The sequence below is a fragment of the Plecotus auritus genome (assembly GCF_963455305.1).
Source record: "Plecotus auritus genome assembly, chromosome: 1".
Classification (NCBI taxonomy): domain Eukaryota; kingdom Metazoa; phylum Chordata; class Mammalia; order Chiroptera; family Vespertilionidae; genus Plecotus; species Plecotus auritus.
The window spans coordinates 223,220,064-223,244,273 of NC_137770.1; the positions used below are offsets into that span (position 1 = coordinate 223,220,064).

Consider the following 24,210-nt stretch of genomic DNA (forward strand, 5'->3'; position numbering starts at 1 on the left):
AATAGAAAGTGCTTCTCTAGACTAAGCTTTAAAATTTCCTAAAGTTTACACAAGTTCTTTTCAATCAACAGTTCTAACATCTTTATATGGACAATATTCTTTTAAGACAGATGTCAAAGCATAAACAATACAAATTTAGTCCTTAAATGTTCATTGCTGTCCTGTCATTATCACCATAACAAGGTTGGAATATTTCTTAATTAGAAGTTCACTACTGTAATTTCATTTTATGCTCTGGTAATTTTAAAGAAAATGTTTACAGGCACATGCACATCAAAAACTACCTAGATGCCCTAGCTGGCTTGGTTCAATGGATAGAGCTTTGGCCTGCAGACGGAAGAGTCCCAGGTTTGATTACCGCCAAGGGCACATGCCTGGGTTGCAGGCTTGATCCCCAGGAGGGAACCTGCAGGAGGCAGCCAATCAATGATTCTCTCTCATCATTGATGTTTCTATCTCTCTCCCCCTCTCCCTTCCTCTCTAAAATAAAAATATAAACTAAACTAAACAAAAACTACCTAGATAACCCGGTGGTGTGCTGGCTAAGTGGTTGAGCATCAACCCAGGAACCAAGAGGACATTGGTTCGATTCCCAGTCAGTACACATGCTCGGGTTGCAGGTTCAATCCCCAGTAGGGGCATGCAGGACGCAGCCAATCCATGTTTCTCTTTCATTGATGTTTCTATTTCTCTCTCCCTCTTTCTCTCTCTGAAATCAATAAAAAATATACTTAAAGAGATAATGGAATATTTGTTGTAAAGCTACCTAAATAGCCCAAGTCAGTTTGGCTCAGTGGGTAGAGTGTCAGCCTACTGACCAAAGGGTCCCGGGTTCAGTTCCTGTCAAGGAGCACATACCTTGGTTGTAGGCTCCTCCCCGGCCCTAAGTGTCAGGGTGATTGCAGGAGGCAACCAATCAATGTATTTCTCTCACATCAGTATCTCTCTCTGTCTTTCCATCTCCCACTCTCTCCAAAAATCAATGGAAAAATATCCTCGGGTGAGGATTTAAAAAAAAAAAAAAGCTACCTAAATATACCAGCTTGAAGTGTACTTAAACTACCCAAAGAAGGATAAAAATACAAAATATCACAGAAATATATATACAAAGTTAAGCTGGTTATTACTCTAATATCCCAATGGCCTTGTTTAAGTGTCCTAACTTAAAAACACATGACATCATTTTAATAAAAATCCTAATTTATATAATTTTAAATTAATACAATTGTTTCTTATAGAAGGAAATTTACTTGAATACTGAAGTAAAATATTCACTCAGAGGAATTATTTCATTTTAAATAATGTTAAACTCACAAATATTTTAACTCACAATAAAAATTAAAACCATCCTATCCTATCCTATCCTATCCTATCCTATCCTATCCTATCCTATCCTATCCTATATGCTAATGATATGCTAAGGTCACTCAACTGCTCGCTAGGATATGCACTGACTACCAGGGGGCAGATGCTTCAACCCGTAGGTTAGCTTGCTGCTGGGGTCCAGCCGATTGGGACTGAGCAAGTCGGGCCAGACACATCCTGGAGCCCTCCTGCGGTCCCTCCCCGGCCCTGATCGTTCACTGGTGGGGTCCCTTGGCCTGGCCTGCGCCCTCTAGCAATCTGGGATCCCTCAGGGGATGTCGGAGGGCCGGTTTCGGCCCAATCCCGCAGGCCAGGCCAAGGGACCCCACTGGTGCATGAATTCATGCACCAGGCCTCTAGTGTAAAATAAAAACCATTCAATTCTCAGCAAAATCTTAGTATCTCCACAAGGTAGCTTTATACATTTATATCTCAATAAGGCAATAAACATTTAAAAACTTGACGAGCTCTCAAAAGAATAAAATTGGCCCTTTCCTTAAACCATATATAAAACTTAACTCAAAGTGGATCAAAGCCCTAAATGTAAGAGCTGAAATTATCAAGCTCTTAGAAAACATAGCTCTTAGAAAAGCTTCATAATACTTGAATTGGCAATCATTTTTTGGACATCATCAAAAGCACAAGAAACAAAAGAAAAAACAAAAAAATTTATATACAACTCCATGAAAGTTAAAAACTCCTGTGTGTATGTGTGGGGGTACATTTTGTGGAAAAGATACAATCAATAGAGTGAAAGGCAACTCATAGAATAGCAGAAAATATTTGCAAATCATATATCTGATAAAGGGTTAATATCTGGAAATATAAAGAATGCCTACAATTCAACAACAAAAAAACTTTTTAAAAAATGAGAAAGGACTTAAACATTTCTCCCATTAAGACACACAAATAGCTGGTAAGCACATGAAAAGATGCTTAACGGCCAGGGCTGGGTTGTGCAATTGGTTAGTGTGTGCCCAATACAACAAGGTTGCAGGATGATGTCTTGTCAGGCACTTACAAGAGTCAACCAATGAATGCATAAATGAGTGGAACAAATCAATGTTTCTCTTTCTCTCTTTCAAAATCAATTGAAAAAAAAAAAAGATGTTTAACATCACTTAAACAATATCTCCTCAAACCCATTAGGATGACTACTATAAAAAAAAAAAAAAACAACTACCAAAATAACAGTTGTTGGTGAGGATGTGGAGTAATTGGAATCCTTTTGCACTATTGGTGGGAATGCAACAGAAACAGCATGGCAATTCCTCAAAAAACTAACAAATAAACAAAACACACCATAGAATATTATTTAGCCTTAAAAAGGAAGAAAAATCTGACACATGTTACAACGTGGATGAATCCTAAGAACATTGTGTTAAGTGAAACCAGGAATAAGAAGACAAACACTAAGATTCATAGAGAAAGAAAGTAGAATGGTGGCTGTCAGGGCTGGAAGAAGGGGGAAAGGGAAGCTAAATGGGTAGTAAGTTTCAGTTTTGCAAGATGAAAAGGGTTCTGAGAGGAGAGGAATAGGGTGGAGGAATGAAGAAGCAGAGCATAGATAAATTCCAGGGCAGCGAAAACACTCTGTATATCATAATGATGGATACATATCATTATACATTTCTTCAAACCCGTAGAATGTACAAAACCAAGTGTGAACCATAATATAAACTATGGACTTTGTGTAATTGGGATGTGTCAATGTAGGTTCATCAACTGTAACAAACATACCACTCTGGTGGAGGATGCTGATAATGGGGTAGACTATCCATGTATTATGGAGGCAGGGAGTATATGGGAAATATATCTACCTTTCTCTCAATTTTGCTGTGAACCTAAAACTGCTTTAAAAAATAAAGTCTTATTAAAAGGGGGTGGGGGGACGACATTCTAGAAACTGGTTGCATAACAATGTAAATATACTTATTACACAACTGTACATTTTAAAAAGTTAAAACTACAATGTTATATGTCAATTTAAAAACAACAGTTAAGATGATAACTTTTGTTATATATATTTTATAAACAGATTTTAAAAACCTTAAGTGATAAACTCTTCCCTTAGAGATTCGTAAGTTATTATTATAAACTAGGAGCCCAGTGCACGAAATTCATGCGTGGGGGGGTGTCCCTCAGCCCAGCCTGCACCCTCTCCAATCTGGGACCCCTTGAGGGACGTCCGACTTCCCATTTAGGGCCTAAACGGGCAGTCGGACATCCCTCTCGCAATCCAGGACTACTGGCTCCCAACTGCCCTCCCCTGCAGGCCTGCCCCCCCAACTGCCCTCCCCTGCTGGCCTGTCCTCCCCCCCAACTGCCCTCCCCTGCAGTCCTGGTCCCCCACAACAGCCCTCCTTGGCTGGCCCGGTCACCCCTAACTGCCCTCCCTGATGGCCTGATCGCCCACAACTGCCCTCCAATGCTGGCCTGGTCCCCCGCAACTGTCCTCCCCTGCAGGCCTGGGTCCCCCCCAATTGCCCTCCTGTGCTGGCCTGGTCTCCCCAAACTGCCCTCCTCTGCTGGCCTGGTCACCCCTAACTTCCCACAACTGCCCTCCCCTGCAGGCCATCTTGTGTCCACATGGGGGCAACCATCTTTGACCACTTGGGGGCGGCCATCTTCTGTCTTGGTGTGATGGTCAATTTGCATATTACTCTTTTATTAGATAGGATACTTTCAACTTCCTTTATTTGCAGTGTCTTTATTGGGAAGATACTCACAAACTATTATAGACCTTCTTGAGTTATCACTTCAAGAAGCGGAAGTTAAAGACCTAACGGTGAACATGTTAAAAGGGATTCTATTGTTTGCCCTCAAAATGAAAGGAAACATCTAGAACTATAACTTTAGATTCAATTTATAACAATCTCAATGAGAAAAAGTTGTACATTTTCAATATGCTTCATAATAATTAGTATGTTGGGGAGGTATTTATAAACCATTAAGAATTAGTTGAGGAGAGAAACCAAGATGGCAGCATAGGTAAGCACCTGAGATATAAATGTAAAAACTACTGCCTCGCACAACAATTTCAAAACTAAAACTAAAAGACAGAACGGACACCATCCAGAACCACAGGAAAGCTGGCTGAGTGAAAATTCTACAACTAGAAGGAAAGAAAAAAGCTCACAGAGAATTGGAGGTACGGCAAAGGGTCTTTGTGCGCACAGAGGGAAGGGCGGCTGAGAGCCTGGCTGACTTTCTCTGGCGGAAGGGGGAAGGAAGCCCCCGACCGCACTGAACCCCAGTCCCGGGCGAAACCCCGTGGACCCAGGCTCATACAGGGGGCGTCTGGACTGTCAGGTAGAGAGAAAGGCACCCGGAGACTCGGAGACCCGGGGGAGACCCGGGGGAGCCCCGGCAGGCAGGGTTCTGACGCGTGCGCCAGTGCGCACAAAGGCTGCGGAGGTTGCCACAGGCTTTCCCTAGTGGAAGGGAGTCAGAAGCTCCTGACTGCACTGAGGCCCAGTTCTGACTGCACTGAACCCCAGTTCCAGGTGAGCCACTGGGGACCCACACTCTTGTGGGGGGAATCTGGACTCTTGGGCGGAGACTCGGGAGCCAGGGAAGGCAAAGGTCTGCAGGTGCGCATGCGCACAAGGGCAGGGCTGACTGGAAGCCAAGACTGTCTGCTCTGCCCTGAGACTCCACCCCATCCAAGCTGAGCACAGAGGCTATTGCAATTTGGCAAGTCTAATCCTATAAGGCTGTCTCCAACACCGAACTTCTCCCAGCATAGACACAGCTGATCCTTACAGCCAACTGGCCTGGAGGTCAATTCCTCCCAGTGATACCAACAACAATCAAGACTTAACTACAACAAGGCTGTACACACAGTCCACAAAGGGGTGCACCAAGAGTGTCCACCTCAGGTTAACTGGGGAGGCCGACCCACTGGGCCATATAGGAAACCTAGCACACAAATCTACCCTACCAACTCAGGGAAGCAGTGAAAATGCGGCGTCAAAGAAACAGATCACAAACGAAAGAAATGGAGGAGAACAAACGACTAGATATAGAATTCAAAACCACGGTTATAAGGCTTTTCAAGAATATCCTAGAAAAGGCTGATAAATATAACAAGACCCTCGAAGATATGAAAAAGGACCAACTAGAAATTAAACATACATTGACTGAAATAAAAAATATTATACAGAGACCCAACAACAGACTAAAGGAACACAAGAATCAAGTCAAAGAATTGAAATACAAAGAAGCAAAAAACACTCAACCGAAAAAGCAAAAAGCAAAAAAAAAAAAAATCCAAAAAGTTGAAGATAGTGTAAGAAGACTCTGGGACAACTTCAAGTGTACCAACATCAGAATTATGGGGGTGCCAGAAGAAGAGAGAGAGCAAGATACTGAAAACCTATTTGAAGAAATAATGACTGAAAACTTCCCCCACCTGGTGAAAGAAATAGACTTACAAGTCCAGGAAGCACACAGAATCCCAAACAAAAGGAATCCAAAGAGGACCACACCAAGACACCTCATAATTAAAATGCCAAGAGCAAAAGACAAAGAGAGAATATTAAAAGCAGCAAGAGAAAAACAGTTAATTACCTACAAGGGAGTACCCATACGATTGTCAGCTGATTTCTCAACAGAAACTATGCAGGCCAGACGGGAGTGGCAAGAAATTTTCAAAGTGATGAATAGCAAGAACCTACAACCAAGATTACTCTACCCAGCAAAGCTATCATTCAGAATTGAAGGGCAGATAAAGAGCTTCACAGATAAGAAAAAGCTAAAGGAGTTCATCACCACCAAACCAGTATTATATGAAATGCTGAAAGGTATTCTTAAAGAAGAGGAAGAAGAAAAAAGTAAAGATAAAAATTATGAACAACAAATACATATCTATCAATAAGTGAACCTAAAAATCAAGTGAATTAAAAACCTGAGGAACAGAATAATCTGGTGAATATAATAGAATCAGGGGCATAGAAAGGGAGTGGACTGATAATTCTCAGGGGGAAAGGGGTGTGGGGGGGTTCAGGAAGAGACTGGACAAAAATCATACACCCATGGATGAGGACAGTGGGGGGAAGGTAAGGGTAGAAGGTGGTTTGGGAACTGGGTGGAGGGGAGCTATGGGGGGAAAAAGGAGAAACAATTATAATAATCTGAATAAAGATTTATTAAAAAAAAAAAAAAAAGAATTAGTTGAATAAAGAAATCTGAAAACTGCCCAGCCAGTTGAACATCAACCTATGAACCAGGAGGTCACAGTTCAATTCCCAGTCAGGACACATGCCCAGGGTTGTGGGCTTGATCCCCAGTAGGTGGTGTGCAGGAGGTGGCCAATCAATGATCCTCTCCCATCAATGTTTCTCTCTCTCTCTCTCTCTCTCTCTCTCTCTCTCCCTCCCCCCCCCCCCTGAAATCAATAATAAAAAAAGATATATATACACACATATATATTTATATTTATATTTTAAAGGTTCACTTGTGCCCCTCCCCATTTGCAATCCTTACCTACCCCTACCACTGTCCTAATTTCTATCATCATAAAATAGTTTTGGCTTATCTTGCATTTCTTAAAAACAGAATCATGGTGCATACTCCTTTCTGTCTGGCTTTTGTTACTCAGCATGTCTATGAGAATCATACCTGCTGACTGTGTCAACCTACTTTTGCCCCCCTGCTATATTGTAGTCTTCCATTATACAATAAAGCCATTAGATATCCATTCTCCTGTTGATAAACATTTGGGTTATTTCCAATGTGAGTAAATCTGCTATAAATATTCTTGCACAAGTCTCGTGGTGGACATATACACTCATTTCTTTTGGATATAAACCTACGAGTGGAACTGGTACTGGAACTGCTAGGCCATATTGAAGTTGTATGTTTAGCTTTGGTACATAATAATGGTTGGGCGGTTAAACCATATTTGTATGAGCAATTCATGAGAACCATTTACAAGTGTGTAGTGGTATCTAACTGTGACTTTAATTTATATTTCCCTGATGAGTAAAGATGCTGAGCAGAGCTTATCGACCATCTAAATAATCTCTTAATGCCTGTTCATGTCTTTTGAAAGGGCAGTATCATTAAGAGCAATTTTTATGTGTTGTCATTTTCTCCCCAGGTAAATTAGACACCTTTAGTCCTGATAGGTGGGGGGAAAAAATCAGAAAATAGTTTCCACATAGACTAAGACTAGGAGTTAAGAAGTAAACCACCATATATATATATATATATATATATAAGAGAGAGAGAGATAATATGCAAATTAGGCCAGGAGGCTGTAATGGGTTGACCTGACAAGAGGAGTTTGTGCGTGCAGCCTCCCTGCGCCTGTGCTGGGGGAGGGCCTGATCAGCAGCGGCCATGGCTGCTTCAAGGGTAGGAGAAGGAGGCAGGGCTAGACCAGCAGCGGCTGTGGCTGCTGTGGGGCCCGGGGAGCGAGGCAGGGCCGGACCAGCAGGCTGCGGGGCCCGAGGAGCAAGGCAGGGCCGGACCAGCAGGCTGTGGGGTTGGGGAGCAAGGCAGGGCCAGACCGGCAACGGCTGCAGGGGCTGCTGCGCTGTGGGCCCAGGTCAGGGCTCATGCAGGAGGCAACCAATCGATGTGTCCCTCTCACACTGATGTTTCTCTTTGTCTTTCCCTCTCTCTAAAAATCAATGGGAAAATATCCCTAGGCAACTCGAGGGTGGACGGTGCTGCACGATTTGGAATCGCGCACTGGGCTCCTAGTGTATTAATAAAAGACCAAGATTAACAAACTGCTTTCTAGCATATCTGTCCCAGGTTATTCAATGTTTATTCCATTTATTTTTCCTAAAATTACGATCCTATAGTTTTCTCTTTTTTTGGAAATTGATTTTAGAGAGGAAGAGAGAGAGAGAATCATTGGTCAGCTGCTTCTTACACACCCCAGGCATGTGCTCTGACTGGAAATCGAACCGTCAACTGCTAGTGCATAGGTTGATGCTCAAACACTGAGCCACGCCGGCCGGCTCTAGTTTTCTTTATCAAATTCAAGTTCTAAAGTCTAAGCATCCACACTTAAACATAGATATCTACTAAATGTCAATTATACTTCAACTAGGGGCCCAGTGCACAAAATTCGTGCACAGGGGTGGTGTCCCTCAGCCCGACCTGCACCCTCTCCAATCTGGGAGCCCTCAGGGGATGTCCTACTGACAGCTTAGGCCTGTTCTCCGTGGTTCTCTGCTTTCTGTGGGGGCCCTGCGGGGGACTGCTTGTCCCTTGCTGCCATGGCCAGGGGCAAGCAGTCCCCCACAGTCTGCTGTTTGCTCCCTTGCTGCAGGGGACATTCCCACCCCGCCCCTGGCCGCTTGCATGCGCGCCGGCTCAGAGCGCCTGGGTCCCAGGGATGTTCCTGCCCTGTCTCCGGCCGCTCGGTGCCTACATGCGAGCCTACAGGCTCAGAGCGGCCTGGCTCCCGAGGATGCCTGTTCCTGGGACGCAGGCTACTTGGTGCCAGCATGCGCGCAAGCGGCTGCAGGGCGGGAATACGCGGTGGATGTTCCCGCCCCGCCCCCGGCTGCTCGGCGCCTATGCACGCAGGCCCAGAGTGGCCGGGGGCGTTCCGGGACCCTGGCCGCTCCGGGCCTACATGCAGGCCTACAGGCTCAGAGTGGCCTGGGTCCTGAGGACACCTGTCCCTGGGACCCAGGCCGCTTGTCGCCGGTGCAAGCAGCCGCCCCACCCCCAGCTGCTTGGCGCCTGCATATGCAAATTAACCTTCCATCTTTGTCGGGTTAATTTGCATACTCACTCCTGATTGGCTGGTGGGCATCGTGAAGTGATGGTCAATTTGCATCTTTCTCTTTTATTAGTGTAGATAAAGCTGGGGAGGGTGGGGTGGGAGGCAATGGGGAGATAAGGACACATGTAATACCTTAATCAATAAAGAAAAAAAATTAAATAATAAATAAAGCTGGGGAGGGCAGGGAGAGAACAAACCCATGGATACCCAATCTCAACTATTTTATCTGATGTGTCTTTGCTATCTTTTAATATTTCAATTATCCTATATAATAAAGAGGTAATATGCAAATTAACCATCACTTCAACACACAAGATGGCCAGCAGGGGAGGGCAGTTGGGAGGGACCAGGCCTGCAAGGGAGGTCAGTTGGGGGAGATCAGGCCTGCAGGAGAGGGCAGTTAAGGGCAATCGGGCCGGCAGGGGAGCAGTTAGGCGTCGATCAGGCTGGCAGGGACATGGATAGGGGGTGATCAGGCTGGCAGGCAGAAGCGGTTAGGGGCAATCAGGCAGGCAGGTTGGGAGCCAGTAGTCCTGGATTGTGAGAGGGCAGTCGGACATCCCTCAAGGGGTCCCAAAATTTCGTGCACCAGGCCTCTAGTATAGCTATCAAACAAGACTACATTTAAGCTATATCACCTGCCTTAGGAAATGGAAATAGTTGATAAAAAGTCTTTTGGTACAAAAATTCAAGTTCTCTCCCTATATGTACCCCATAATCTTTCAACTATCTATGGAGAGATAATCAGAGGTGGTAGGACTGCTGGCTTAACTCTGAGCAAAAAGGAAAGTCAGTGGAAGATTTTAGCCTGGAGGTTTATTTATTTTAAAAGAGGTGGCTATCATTCTAGCTATTGAGAAGAGCCTGAGCAGGGAAGGGTCAGAAGCAGTGAGGCAAGCTACCATAATCATTCAGGCAAGAGGTAATGTGACTTGAATCAAGGTGGTAGTAGTGAAGCTACTAAGATTTTGGAAGTTCCACCAACAGAATTTACAGACAGGGTACAGGGTACCAGAGAAAGAAGAACTAAGGACCATGATGAGACTTTGTTCTGAGCAACCGAGAGGATGTAATTGCTAATAACTTAGATGGGGTGAACCAGGTTTTTGGTTAGGGGGAATATCAATTAGTTCAGTTTCCAACATGTTTAAGTTTGAGATAAGCCTAGAGGAGTTCAGGTAAGATAAATTTGTGAGTTGCTAGTATGTAAACCATGAAGTTATGAGATCAGATGAGTTCACCAAGGAAGTGAGTATTGATGGAAAGGAGCACAGGTTAGGACTTAGTCCTGAGGCATTTTCATATGTAAAGCTCCAATGAGGGAGTAACCAGTTAAGGAGTCAGAGAGTGGGCATCAGAAAAAGGAAAGAACAGAATTGATATCATGGAAACCAAGTGGAAAAAAAAAAAAAAGTATCTCTTAACACTGCAAATATTCATTAATATTACTGAACGATAGAGCTAGGGGTCTTGGAGATGACCTTATAGGTAAAAACAATGAGGCCAAGAAATTCAGTAAGTTGCAGAAAGCAAAAAATCAAATGAATGACAGAAGATAAAGTTAGACAGATGTATTCTACACTGTTCAATGTTTAACAATATGAAATGTAGATCAAGAAACTAGATCCCAAGAGATGATATACTGAGTGGGAAGCCTTACACAGATGTGCTATTAGAATGAAAAAAATGAAACAAAACCAGCAACTCTTGCCTGTTTATCCAGTTACTAAATAAACCAAATCGCCCATACACTGAATGTTGTCATTCCTGTCTCACCTTGTTCAGGTTCCATTCTTTCCCTTCCTTAACAAATCAAACACATAAGTTACTACTATTTTCTCCCACTTCAGTGTCTTTATGCTCCCTACTTGACTGCATCCTGGGCACATGCCCTGACGGGAAATTGAACCAGTGACCTTCTTGTGCATGGGTCTACGCTCAACCACTGACCCACACCAGCTGGGCCCCAATGTCTTTTTATACCTCTTTGTCTTAGTCTTTTCATCCATTTTCAGAATATGCCAGACATAAAACAATTCACTTCATCCTGTCAACAGCCTTATGAAGGAAGAATTAACCCCATATTTTTTCAGATGAGTGAACTAAGGCACAAAGATTAAGTGATTTGCTCAAGACTACACTGTTCAGTAAATAGCAGAACCAAGATTTGAACATTTTGAACATAATGGCTCCAGAGCAAGAAGTTAAAAAAAGCTTACTGATTTTGAGAAAGAGCGGGAGAGAGAGAGAGAGAAACATGAATCAGCTGCCTCCTGCCCCCTACTGGGGATTGAGCCTGGAACCCAGGCATGTGCCCCGACCAGGAATCAAACCTCTAGAGGCATGGGACAATGCAAAACCAACTGAGCCACACAGACCTGGGTCAGAGTACGAACTCTTAAAACACTATGTTAAGATCAAATCAGACAAAATATGTGAAAGCACTATAAATTACTGTGCAAATGAAGATATCACCTACAAAGGTACTTCTTGGAATCTGAAAACCTAAACTGTGCTCAATTAACACAACTTTTCACATTTTTGTTGGGTAACACCATCTAAGTCAGAGCTGATTATTTCAATACTTTCTTTTTTAAGTCTTTCACAAACATATTCAAGATAACAAAAAACAAATTTACCAAAAAAACAAATGAAGTCCAAGACTTTTCTCAAGAGGTAAGCTAGCATCTGACATTACTTAATAAGCCTGTATTAAAATATAGACTGTGGTCTCAATTATAACATTTTCAATTATGTACTTAAAATACATAAATCTTAGCCAAAACCGGTTTGGCTCAGTGGATAGAGCGTCGGCCTGCGGACTGAAGGGTCCCGGGTTCGATTCCGGTCGAGGGCATATACCTTGGTTGCAGGCACATCCCCAGTGGGGGGTGTGCAGGAGGCAGCTGATCGATGTTTCTCTCTCATCGATGTTTCTAGCTCTCTATCCCTCTCCCTTCCTCTCTGTAAAAAATCAATAAAATATATTTAAAAAAAAAAAAAAACATAAATCTTAAAGTCATTGCCCAAATAAGAGAAACTGTAATACATGGTGGGCAAAAGTAGGCTTATAGTTATGCATATGCAAAACAGTTTATTCTTTTTTAAAAAAAATGTATTTAAATGATATTTTACAGAGAGGAAGGGAGAAGGATAGAGAGTTAGAAACATTGATGAGAGGAAAACATCAATCAGCTGCCTCCTGCACACCTCCTACTGGGGATGTGTCCGCAACCAAGGTACATGCCCTTGACCGGAATCGAACCTGGGTCCTTTCAGTCCACAGGCTGACGCTCTATCCACTGAGCCAAACCGGTTAGGGCAAAACAGTTTATTCTTGTATTACTATTTATTGTGTTATTTCCATATGAACAACTGTAAACCTAGTTTTGCCCACCTCTGTATATACAGCTTATGTTTTGAAGCAGTACTCATTTTAAAACTCCAAATATAGTCTTGGAATTCATATGGGAGAGAAGAGAAGGTAAACGAAAAATCTCTTACCATTGATCTTTCAGGATATCCAAACAAATAGCCCCTGTGACAGAACTAATATTAGGATGCCATATTTTAGTGATAAACCGGACCTAAAAATACAAAGCATACAAGTTTTTAAATAACAGAAATAAAACATATATAGTTTAAATAGAATTACAAGAGAAAGAAATCCTCATATTTAAAAAGAGTGCCCATACTTACATCATTTTGCCTAAGTGAAGGGAGTGGTATAGAAGAAAAAACACTGAAGTAATAAGCCAAATGTTGTCATTGACATACATTCTTTTTAAACCTTTTAATAAATGCTCTGCCCTTAAAGAAACCCAACAATTACTAGGTGTTCACAGATAGTAAACAAACTTTTTAGTGTGAAGTAAGGTGTAGAATAAGTTTGAAGGAAAAAGTAAGCAAAATCAGTAGTAAATAGAAGCACAAGTAGTAAGTAGCTGTAGGATTGCTCCTAATTTTTCTGTAGTAATTTTTTAAAGCAAATTCTTTTTAAAAAAAGAATTCAACAAATATTTGAATGCCTATTATTATGTGCCAGGCATGGAAGAGACACTGCGGCTTAGAGCTCAACATATTGATCCAAAATCAAACAACTAGTTAGCAACAGAACAAAGTGCAAACTCATACACTCTGATTTCAGATTTTAAGTTTCTATTCACCTATCAGATCACCATGAAATGAAAACTAGTTCATCAGCTCTTACTCTAAGCTTTTGGAGGATGATGATGAAGAGGAGAATGATATCTGACACAATAGTCATCTGAGTCAAAATTCCTTAATACTTAATAGAATAATTACTATAAGCCAAGCAACGTTGTAAGTACTTTATAAAAATCAACTCATTACCCTAGCTGGTTTGGTTCAGTGGATAGAGGGTCAGCCTATGGACTGAAGGGTCCCAGGTTCAATTCCAGTCAAGGGCACATGCCTGGATTGTGGGCTCCATCCCTAGTAGGGGATGTGCAGGAGGCAGCCAATCAATGATTCCCTCTCATCATTGATGTTTCTATCTTTCAATCCCTCTACCTTCCTCTCTGAAATCAATAAAAATATATATTAAAAAAAACTCAATGGAAAAATATCCTTGCGTGAGGATTAACAACAACAATCACAACAAAAAATTAGAAAACCTATGGTGCCATTTGAGGTACTGGAAATATGGAGGGGAACACTATGTAAAGTATATGATTGCCTAACCATTAAGCTATACACCCAAAACCAATACATAATAAATTTTTAAAAATCAACTCATTGCCCAGTCGGTGTGGCTCAGTGGTGGAGCGTAAGCCTATGAACCAGGAGGTCACAGTTCGATTCTTCTCTGAAATTATATATATATATATGTGTGTGTGTGTGTGTGTGTGTCTGTGTATATATATATATATATGTATATATATGTATGTGTATATATATGTGTGTGTGTGTGTGTGTGTGTATATATATATATATATATATATATATATATATATATATAAAACTAGGTTACAAACATAAGATAAAAACAGTGAACATCTCTTAACATCTCTAAGTGGTCATATTGAAATTTTGTTTTCTATTTTTTTGTACTTCACTATATAACTTTCCTGTACAACAAACTACTTTTACAATAATAATAATGAAAAAGAAATGAAAAAAAAAATAATTTGTGTGAGTTCTCTATGTCTTGGAACACCAAGTTTTTCCAGACCTAGAATTTAAGCCATTGTCAGATGCACATCCTATTATTCCTGCCTAGAGCCATTATTAGCTGCCTGAGTAAGCTTGCTTTTCATCATAATTCTAGAAGCTGTCTTCCATTATCTGAAATCTTGTCCACATTAAATTTTCATAGTCAACAACTCAAAACACTCTAATTTTAATAAGCACTAAAATATATGTATTAATTAAATGGGCCGAGAGAAGTATTTTAGAAGTTCATGCACAAAAATAGGCTTACAATACCTTAGGGGGATTAAATGGATATGTTTCTGGTATTTTTATCTCTAGTTGATATCTTCCTCCTAAAAAATGGGGAGAACAGAAAGTTAAGAACACTGCTCATCTGAAACATGTAAAACCAAATATAGTGGTAGAAATTTCAAACCATGTAGTATTTTATATTCAATTACAACAAACTCATCACAATTATTTTAATTTAAAGCATACAGAATACCCATTTTATACAACTATATTAGCTTATCAGTGAACAAGGGCTAGACATAGATAAATACATTAAATCCACAGACAATCCAATGCCAAAGATTTGATTGGGATAATTAAGCAATATACATTCTGTCTCCTTTTTGTTTCTTCTAGTACACAATGACAAGAGATGCTCAATAACTGGGGGGTGGAAGTGGGGAAAAGAAAAATAGAAAGAAAGCAGGGAAGGTATAAAGGCACAGATGGTATAGAGGTAAAGGATATATAGATTATGCCATAAACGGAAAAAATCTACTTCTAGCTGGTTCTTTCATAAGCAAAAATGTCCAAAATTTTTAACTTGTGTCCTAAATTAAATGTTAACATTGCTTGCTAAATTTTCAAAATAAAATTCAACAACAACAGGTACACCTAAAGACAAAACTATTGTCTCTAAATGGGTGTACAAAATGCAGAGCTTTACAAAGAGGTAGTTCTAAGAAGGCAATATTCTGTTTTGAAGTTATATTGAGCAATTAGCAGCTAAATACATATTTTAAAAAGTATATCTAGCTTCCCATACCTGGGAGAATAACAGCCTCTCAGGAAACTCTGAAGGGGAAAGCCTTGTACTGGATGAGAAGCTAGATTTGAATATTAACTCTAAAGAACCTAATTCTAAGATCCATTAAAATACAACACTCACTATTCGAAAATATAGCAAATAAAACTGTGCTACCAGAATATTTACATATGAAACTATACCTGGGATTTGCTTCAAATAATCACGAATGATCAGATCAAAGACTGGCCATGAGTTGAAAGCCTTTAAAGCTGGCCGATGAATATATGGAGAATTCATTATACCATCTCCCTTCTTCTATAAATATCTGAAATTTTCCATAATAAAAAGTAAGCCCTAGCTGGTTTGGCTCAGTAGATAGAGCATCGGCCTGTGGACTGAGGGTCCTGGGTTTGATTCCAGTCAAGGGCACGTGCCTGGGTTGCGGGCTCAATCCCCAAAAGGGGGGCATGCAGGAGGCAGCCGATCAATAATTCTGTCTCATCATTGATGTTTCTATCTCTCTTTCCCTCTCCCTTCTTCTCTGAAATCAATACAAAATATATATATTTTTAAAAAGTGAAATAAAAACTACGTGCTAGAAGCAATATTAACTTCAAAATTCCATACATTTAACTCTCAGTATATCATGAATTCTCTCAAATATTCCTCCTCCACTGTTAGAAATAGATAGGTAAATGTGGATCTGGGAAAAATAAAAGAGCAATTCAGTTGGTTCCTGTTTCTTCAAACCCTTTTTGGTTCCAATTGTTCTTTTCTTGCCAATTCTTTTTAATGGAGTCCCAAAGTGACTGATACATGAGTTGAACTAGATGCCTGAATCAAAGAGCATATGGCAGCAGTGAAATATACAGGAAAGTAGTCAAAACAAAAGGAACAAAAATTAAGATAGACGAGTAATAGAAGAAATTTCTTTCCTAAGAACCTCACTTTTTTTTCTAATTTAATTCCAGATTAGTGTCTCTATAACCTTTTACATAAAGTTATTCCTTCATGAATGTCCAAAAACAATCTATTAAGAGTAGTATGAGAGCCCAGATATACAAATAATGCTGAATCCTAGAGTCCCCAATCCTATTTCTACTCCACATCCTATTAATATGCTCTGTCTTGAATTATTCTTTTTGTCCTGAATTATTACCTGATAACTTTTAATATCTAATCATAGCATTATTTGGTATACATCGGAGCAACACAATTAAGGGAGCTTTATTCATATTAGAATAGGTTTCCCTATAAAACATTTATTTTTGTTAATAACTTTTAATATTAAAATTTTATCATTTTTATATTCAACTTAATCCAAAGAGATGGAAAGGGATGAGATTTTTTAAAAATACCAACAATTCTATAAATTCAAAGCAACTCTTAGGGAAAAAGGCTCAAGAACTAAATTGTTCCTTTCCCATTGAGCCATTATGAAAAGAGAATTAAGTAACACGTGTAATACTGTAATTTTCCCATGGGTGTTCTACTTCTCAATCTGATTACTTTTAACACTGCATAAAATAGCTGCCTCATTATTTAACAATGATTATAAACAATTTAACATTCCACAGGTAAATTTTTGCCTTAACTATTAAATTGAGATGTTTAAAAAATCTAAAAAGCCGAAACCGGTTTGGCTCAGTGGATAGAGCGTCAGCCTGCGGACTGAAAGGTCCCGGGTTCGATTCCGGTCAAGGGCATGTACCTTGGTTGCGGGCACATCCTCGGTGGGAGGTGTGCAGGAGGCAGCTGATCGATGTTTCTCTCCATCGATGTTTCTAGCTCTCTATCTCTCTCCCTTCCTCTCTGTGAAATATCAATAAAATGTATTTAAAAATAAATAAATAAATAAAAATAAAAAATCTAAAAAACTAGTGAGAGCCCTGCGATAAATATTATCTATTTACCCATGTTTATATATTTTTAAAAAGTAGTATATGTTTATGCCTTTGAATGATGCTTTTCCTAAACAAAGTGAATACTTCTCTGTAACAGTTTTATGATAAAAATACAATTTAAATTTTCTATCTTAAATATATACCCAAAAACATTAAAATTAATCTTATCAAATATTAATGTCTCATATAGTGGCAGCTGTGGAAATAAGCACTTAAAAACCACCAAACTTGTTTCTAATTAGCAAAGAATGTTATATTTATAACTTAATCATCTTACAAATAGTGTCTATGTTCCAATTTTTTGAATTTATCTACCTCTCTTAAGGGTTGCCAAGAAAGTAGAGAACATTCTGCCTATCTAATTTAGTTCAGGAAGTACCTTGTTTATATGTATCAAACTACTGAAAGAACTCTAGAATGATGTTACTGCCCTATTATCTTTAAAACATCTGAACCTAAAAAGAGTAATTCAAGAATATTTATAATGTTTGCCTTCAGGAAGAAGCTAGTACAGTCGTCCTTCAATATCTGCAAGGGATTAATTCCAGGACATAGAAACTTCCAAAAATTCACAGATGTTCAGGTCCCTTATATAAAATGACACAGTATTTGCATATAACCTATGCATATCCTCCCACATGCTTTAATCATCCCTAGATTACTTATAATATCTAATACAATGTAAATGTTATATAAATAGTTATAGTGTATTTATATTGTTCAGGGAATAATGACAAGAAAAAAGCCTGTACATGTTTAGTATAGACACAACCACCATACATCTAACTACATAATATACATCAGCAAACTGTAACATCCTCTTCCCCCAAATACTTTCATATGAAGTTGGTTGAATTCACAGATGTAGAACCTGGAGATATGCAGGACCAACTGTATTATAATTACATACAACACCTGCTATTAAGACAAGAACTTGATTTTTATAAGATAACTAAGATCTATTATTTAATGATTGTCAAAAGGACTAAATGAATAGCTTCCATGAAAGCATCTGAATGAGGCCTGGCATATAGGAGGCACTCAATGAATAATATAAAAATTTAAATATCTAAAAATGACTCATGAACTATAAAACAAAATAAAATTTTATTATTTAAGATTTGGTAAAGACATTTTTAGGGTCTTTAGAATTTTAAATAAAATCAAAAATATTCTAGTATATTAGATTCTTCTGAAAAATTTGAGGTAAATGTTCATTATAGGGTTATAGAACCACAACATTCAAAGTAGACACAACCACCACTTCTAATATTCAGTCAATCCTGATTTATTAAAAAAAACACACAGAAATTGATGAGAAATATATGCTTTGAAGTCAAAGGCTGAGACTGAAATCCCAGCTGTGCCACTCAGATGACTTTAGACAAGTTACTTAACTTCTCTGAGCTTAAGGTGTTTCTTCATCTATTAAACAGTGACAACTGTACTTACCTCATAAGATTTGTTGTAAAAACTGAATGAAAAAAATACATGTGAAGCTCTAACAAGTAAAAACTCAGTAAGTGTTAATACTACAAATTGTTATATGATTTCTATTAAATATTTAAATGCCTATTATAAGCAAGAACCTTGGTTATGCTACATAACCCAAACTAATATTCATTACTGAAGATTTGCCTAATGAAGAAATAAAAAGCTATAAAGCTTCTTTCTGTATTTTACCACCCAATTTCATGGTCTAAAAGTAGCTAGAGACTTAGTTTGTGAACATAAAATTCAGCAAAGCTGCCTACTTTCTTTTTTATATATCCTGAAACAATCACTCAAAGCTTTCCTGAATTAAAAAAATCAAATATTTGTAATACAGCCTATAAGAAGACATGAGTGAATGAAATGCTAAATGACAAACAGGGGAGAGGAATTTTAAAAATATATAAATATTTTTATCAGTCAGAAATTTAAGGCAAGGCTTGTTATAGATACCATATGGAAGGGTAACAAAGTCTAGTCCATATAAGTTAGAGGCTTAACAGATATGCTTTATACTACTAAATTCTAACCTATATAACCTGTAACTCGACTCTACTGAATCTATTTTGGTAAAATAAAAAAATTAGCTAAAATTCAGTAAGAAAAATAAGTCCAGATAAGTATCTATTTTTATTATTTAAAAATTGCTGTATATCCTAAGCCAAATGAAATTACCTTCCATTTAATTTATAATATATGCTTAAGTTATTCTGATTTAATGTTTCAGACAAGTTCTAATACGCACAATATTTTGATACAGAAAAAAGTACTTGCCTTCATATGGTGTGTCTGGAGGTCCTGCTATTTCTCCTCTTAATTCTGTAAAATTCTCATCTACAAGATCTACTTTAATTTGATTTTTGCTCGTCTTAAAAATAAACAGAAAATAAATGTTAGTTATATCAGCAAGAAAAAAGCCTACTATAAAGTATTATCTATAAAAATTTTGAAGCCCCCTCTTTCATTAGCTTGGTTATCTGCTCTAGTAAAAATAATAGTCTGTGTTTTTCTAGGACTTAACTAGCCAGTTTTAAGAATATTTAAAACAAAAAAAACTGAAAAGTTTTCAATTCAATGTTTTCAATGAAATAAAACTACTTTGAACAATAGTACAATGGCTTACTGACTTTATAAGAATGTTTAGAGAAAAACAGCATTTGTATTTGCCAACTTCATGTATGTTAGGTACAAAGGGATAAATCTATTCATTTGTAGACTAACACTGAGATACTATACCCCCAGGTTACATGGGCTCTATCCATATAAATAGAAAAATCAGGGTCAATAAAAGCCATTCAGGCTATAAGCTCTCACTTGAACTAGGCACAACTCTAGATGTTTAGATTAACTGAAATATTACACCATCTACCCAGATGGTAAAAGCTCTAAGCATCTAATTAACTTCCCTTCCCTTTCCATAAAAATTCCTGAAGCCTAATTGCCTCTCTAGAATTGTCTAATGCCTTCTTCAATTTGTTTTTCTGCTTAGTTTACTTCAATGGCAACAGCCTACTTTCTTTCTTTCTTTGAGATATAAAAGCAAGTTTAATGAAATCAGATTTGTATGAAATCAAAACATTCTTCTTGGCTCCTAGCTCTCTGCCTCCCTGGCCATCCTATCTGCCCTCAAAGCCACAACCAGTCTCTTTCTCTCTCTTGCTCTCTTCAGTCTCAGAGTCTGTCTCTGGATATCTCCACGGGTAACTGGTTGCCTGCAGAGAAGCTGTAGACGACAGAGACCTGCTCCTGGGTGGCAACAGCCTACTTTCAAAACAGATTTTTATTTTAAATTTATATACCATCTATTTATTCTGCATGTTACACTACTTCTCAAAGTACTTTATTATTAATAGTATCACTTCAATCTCTCAATCTGTTATCAGAGTTGATCAATGGTGATTCAGAAAACCCTACAGTGGGATTCACATTAACGTTCACAAGTACCTGTCTGCAAATGGGTTCTCCATTTATATTTTCTGACCTATACTAGCATCTTACTGGTCTATATTTTTAATAGTTTATCCTCCCCTTTTCTCAACTTTTAAAAATATAAAATCTTAATATACAAGTTATGTTTTCATTTTTTTGGTTAGGATTTCATATTTTTACCTAAGTAACACAATATTATCTACTCTTATGAAAGTAAGACTGGCAAGACCTCAAGAATAAATTTTTGCTTTTGAACCTACCTTCTTAGTCTTGTTTCCTCTCCCCACCCCAACAGAAGATAATATTTTTACTCTTTTTTTCTATACTAAACTGTTTTAGTACAGAATGTTAAGTACAGAAAAAACATACAATTTAAAACCTAAATTTTAAGTTTCATGACTCCTAATTAATCTTATCTTTTAATAAGAGCGTAAGATAAAAAACTTTATGCATTTCAAAATTAAACATCCTAATTAGTACTGGTTTGTTTACTATCATTATTTATACTTGAGATTAAAGTATTTCATATATTTCTGAAGATAATTTTATCCCCAAATTAAAATTAATTATAAATATGCATAATGAGAAATATCTTCCTGGACTCTTAAAAAAATTATTATCACCCTGGTATTTGTAATAGAGGATTAAGTATACAGTTTTAGCAACTATAAAATATTTTGTCCAGTATGCACAGCAATTAATGTTAAAATGAAAATCAAAGGCATCAGACTTTCACAGACCAATTTAAGGAGCCACAAGTATAACTATAGATTTCCGTTTCTCTCCGAAGATTTCTAAGTAAAACAAGAGTAATCAGATCTTGCAAATCATCAATGCTTTCAAAGTTCCCTACTGCTTCCCACAATATACCTTTACCAAAAAGAAGTAAATAACCAAAAACGTGAGGATACTAAAGGATAGGATTAAAGTTTGGAGAAAGGGAGGAGGTAACAGAAATTAGAAAAGCTGCCTTCTAGATTGTCCCCAATTGTCTTGGTTAGTAAAATGGTAAATACACATTAATTTTTATACCCCTGTCTTTATTTTTGTCCTCATTACCCCAAATTATAATAGAGAAAAATGGGTTTCTCACTCTATGAAAGATTTACTAAATTAGTTCAAGAAAATATAACCACCATGATGAAATCTATTACATAGAAGCATTCTATATGATCTAGAGTAGGGTCTTTATTTGCCGAGAAAATGGAGAATGAAAGACAAACATTTTTCACAGCATAATTTTTCCATTATACAATTATCCTTTATTACCTCCACAGTTTAATTCAAACATCCAATTGTTCCACAATCCAGAACTCCGATTCTGTGCCCCCACAAACTAATTAAAATCCCACTTAAGACTGAGCTATAAGGAAGACATGGAAAATCGCAAAAGATGACAAATAGTATTAGAAAAGGCATGACCTTTGGGGTCAGATAGATGTGAGCTGCATCTTACTTCTGCCAATTACTTGTGGTATTAATTCAGGTAAGTCACTTAACTTCTCTCAATTTTATTACTGTAAAATGAGAATATATCTCTCAGAATTACGTATATGAGAATATCCTGAATAGAAGTAGAGGATGTTGGTCCTCTAACAACATTAATTACAAAAACCTTTGCTTTCAAAGCCTTATTTTATAAAATGTATTCACAGTTGTTTCAGTCTAATATGAATGTAAGTTCTAAAAATAAACAACAGGCTCCCTTTCCTGCATTCACTAAAGATGAGCACCTGTTACCGTGCAGGCACAGGAAACAGTGCAGCAGTGAGGCAGCCATTAGTTAGACTTTCCAGATGGTATGGCTTCATTCCAGCCTTAGAGTGAAACAGGCTGGCAGTGCCCCTACAAATAGTGTCCCTTTAGGTAAGCTGCTGTTCCTTGGGTCTTCCCAGCATGATCAGAGTCAGGCGTCTTTAAGTGTCCTAAGCAGGGCAGGAACATTGTCAGTTCTGCAGCTTACAAAGTTCACTCTGAGGCTGGAAGAGAGGTCTGACGGAGCAGGAGGACCCTACACCACCGTTTGCCTACTATTCCCAGCTGTCTTTCTGAGACAGTCTCTAAGGTGAGGCCCAGAGTTCATTCTGGAGGATCCTGCAACCTCACTCTTCTACGTCACCATTGGCCACTTCCTTCCTCTTCCTTTGCACCCCAATTCATTCCCTTTTACTGGCTCTAGCAAAGGATACTTTTAAAAGATCAAGTTTGAATTGAAGGCAGAAAGCACATTTTAACCTGGCTGAGAGTTGTATGCCCCTGGGGACATGGGAGCCAACATCAGAAGGCAGTCCATCCTCCTTTTCAGAGAACTGCCTAGCATTATGGAAAGATTAACAACCTAGTCCCAGAGTCACTAGCCCTCTGCCACCCAACCCAGCCCACACTGCCTGTAACCTGTAACTATTATACCTTGCCTACTTTCCCATGCTCTTAATTGTTACTTTCCCATGTAATCTTTGTCCTTCTACACAATATAAGCAGCTGGCTTATGGGGAGGGGTAGAGCAGATTTTTGTGGATGACCTGCTGCTCTCCCATACTGCCAGCATTACTGGAATAAATGCTCATATATGAAAACAAAACAAAACAAAAACAGAACAATGCGTTATTCATTTTAGTGACTGTAATAACCAGGGAGGCTAAATAAGTCTTTTGGATGAAAACTTGAAGAATTGTGTTTGGTATCATTGCACTACATTTTTTTTAAAAAAAATATTTTATTGATATTTTACAGAGAGGAAGGGAGAGGGATAGAGAGTTAGAAACATCAATGAGAGAGAAACATCGATCAGCTGCCTCCTGCACACCTCCTACTGGGGATGTGCCCGCAACCAAGGTACGTGCCTTTGACCAGAATCGAACCTGGGACCTTTCAGTCTGCAGGCTGACGCTCTATCCACTGAGCCAAACTGGTTTCGGCAGCACTACATTTTTTTGAGAGGACAGCTGCAAAGTTGCTTTTCTATAATTTCTTCTCCCAACTCAGCTAAACACGAAGTGGGACCTCTGGTAGTCCTGATTTTTATAATTTTCCCTTGTGGCTCCAATGCATTTCTAACACATAAAAGGAAAAGAAATGAATAGAAGCTATGCAGCTCCTAGTAAACATTTTTAAAATAAACTATTTTGTTAAGATATAACATACATAATGTATGCAAAACAGCACAGTGCCAGGGCAGGTCACTAGTCATTGGCAGCTGGTCCTGATGTCTGCCATGGCATTGTTCCCCCTGGTTTTGCTGCTTTTCTGGGCCTGGAGCTGAAACACAGCTGAGGCCTACATGTCATCTCCAGGGGTTATTGCTTAAGGTAGTGGTCCTGCAAGGGCCTGTTGCTAGGTACCCAGGGCTCTCTACCCTGGTGACCCTCTGCATTTGGCCCTTTGTTCCTGCCCTGCTCATGACTGTGAGAAATGCTCACCTGTCCGAATTCAAATAACGGACTCGGGAACAGAAATATGGCGAAAACAAAACTTTTAATACGTTCTCGAGAGCGGGTGTCTGGTTGTACAGGCACATATGGAGTATCGATCACAGGCTTATCCAGTCCCTCCTCTAGTTCCCATAGGCTAAGTACTAT

General features: G+C 38.8%; 1 protein-coding gene across 3 annotated transcripts in view; it reads right to left on the reverse strand.

Moving 5' to 3' along the window:
• The window catches only part of UBE2K (ubiquitin conjugating enzyme E2 K), a 68,822-nt gene that overhangs the window by 11,432 nt on the left and 33,180 nt on the right, over positions 1–24,210 (reverse strand). For 2 of the 3 annotated variants that reach the window (XM_080648300.1, XM_080648301.1), the window contains exons 2-4: positions 19,478–19,571; positions 14,564–14,622; positions 12,620–12,702 (exon numbers count right to left, since the gene is read on the reverse strand). In XM_080648300.1, the coding sequence (XP_080504426.1) occupies positions 12,620–12,702; positions 14,564–14,622; positions 19,478–19,571 (236 nt within the window). The remainder of the gene's footprint in view (positions 1–12,619; positions 12,703–14,563; positions 14,623–19,477; positions 19,572–24,210) is intronic. The other variant, XM_080648302.1, reaches the window with a different exon arrangement.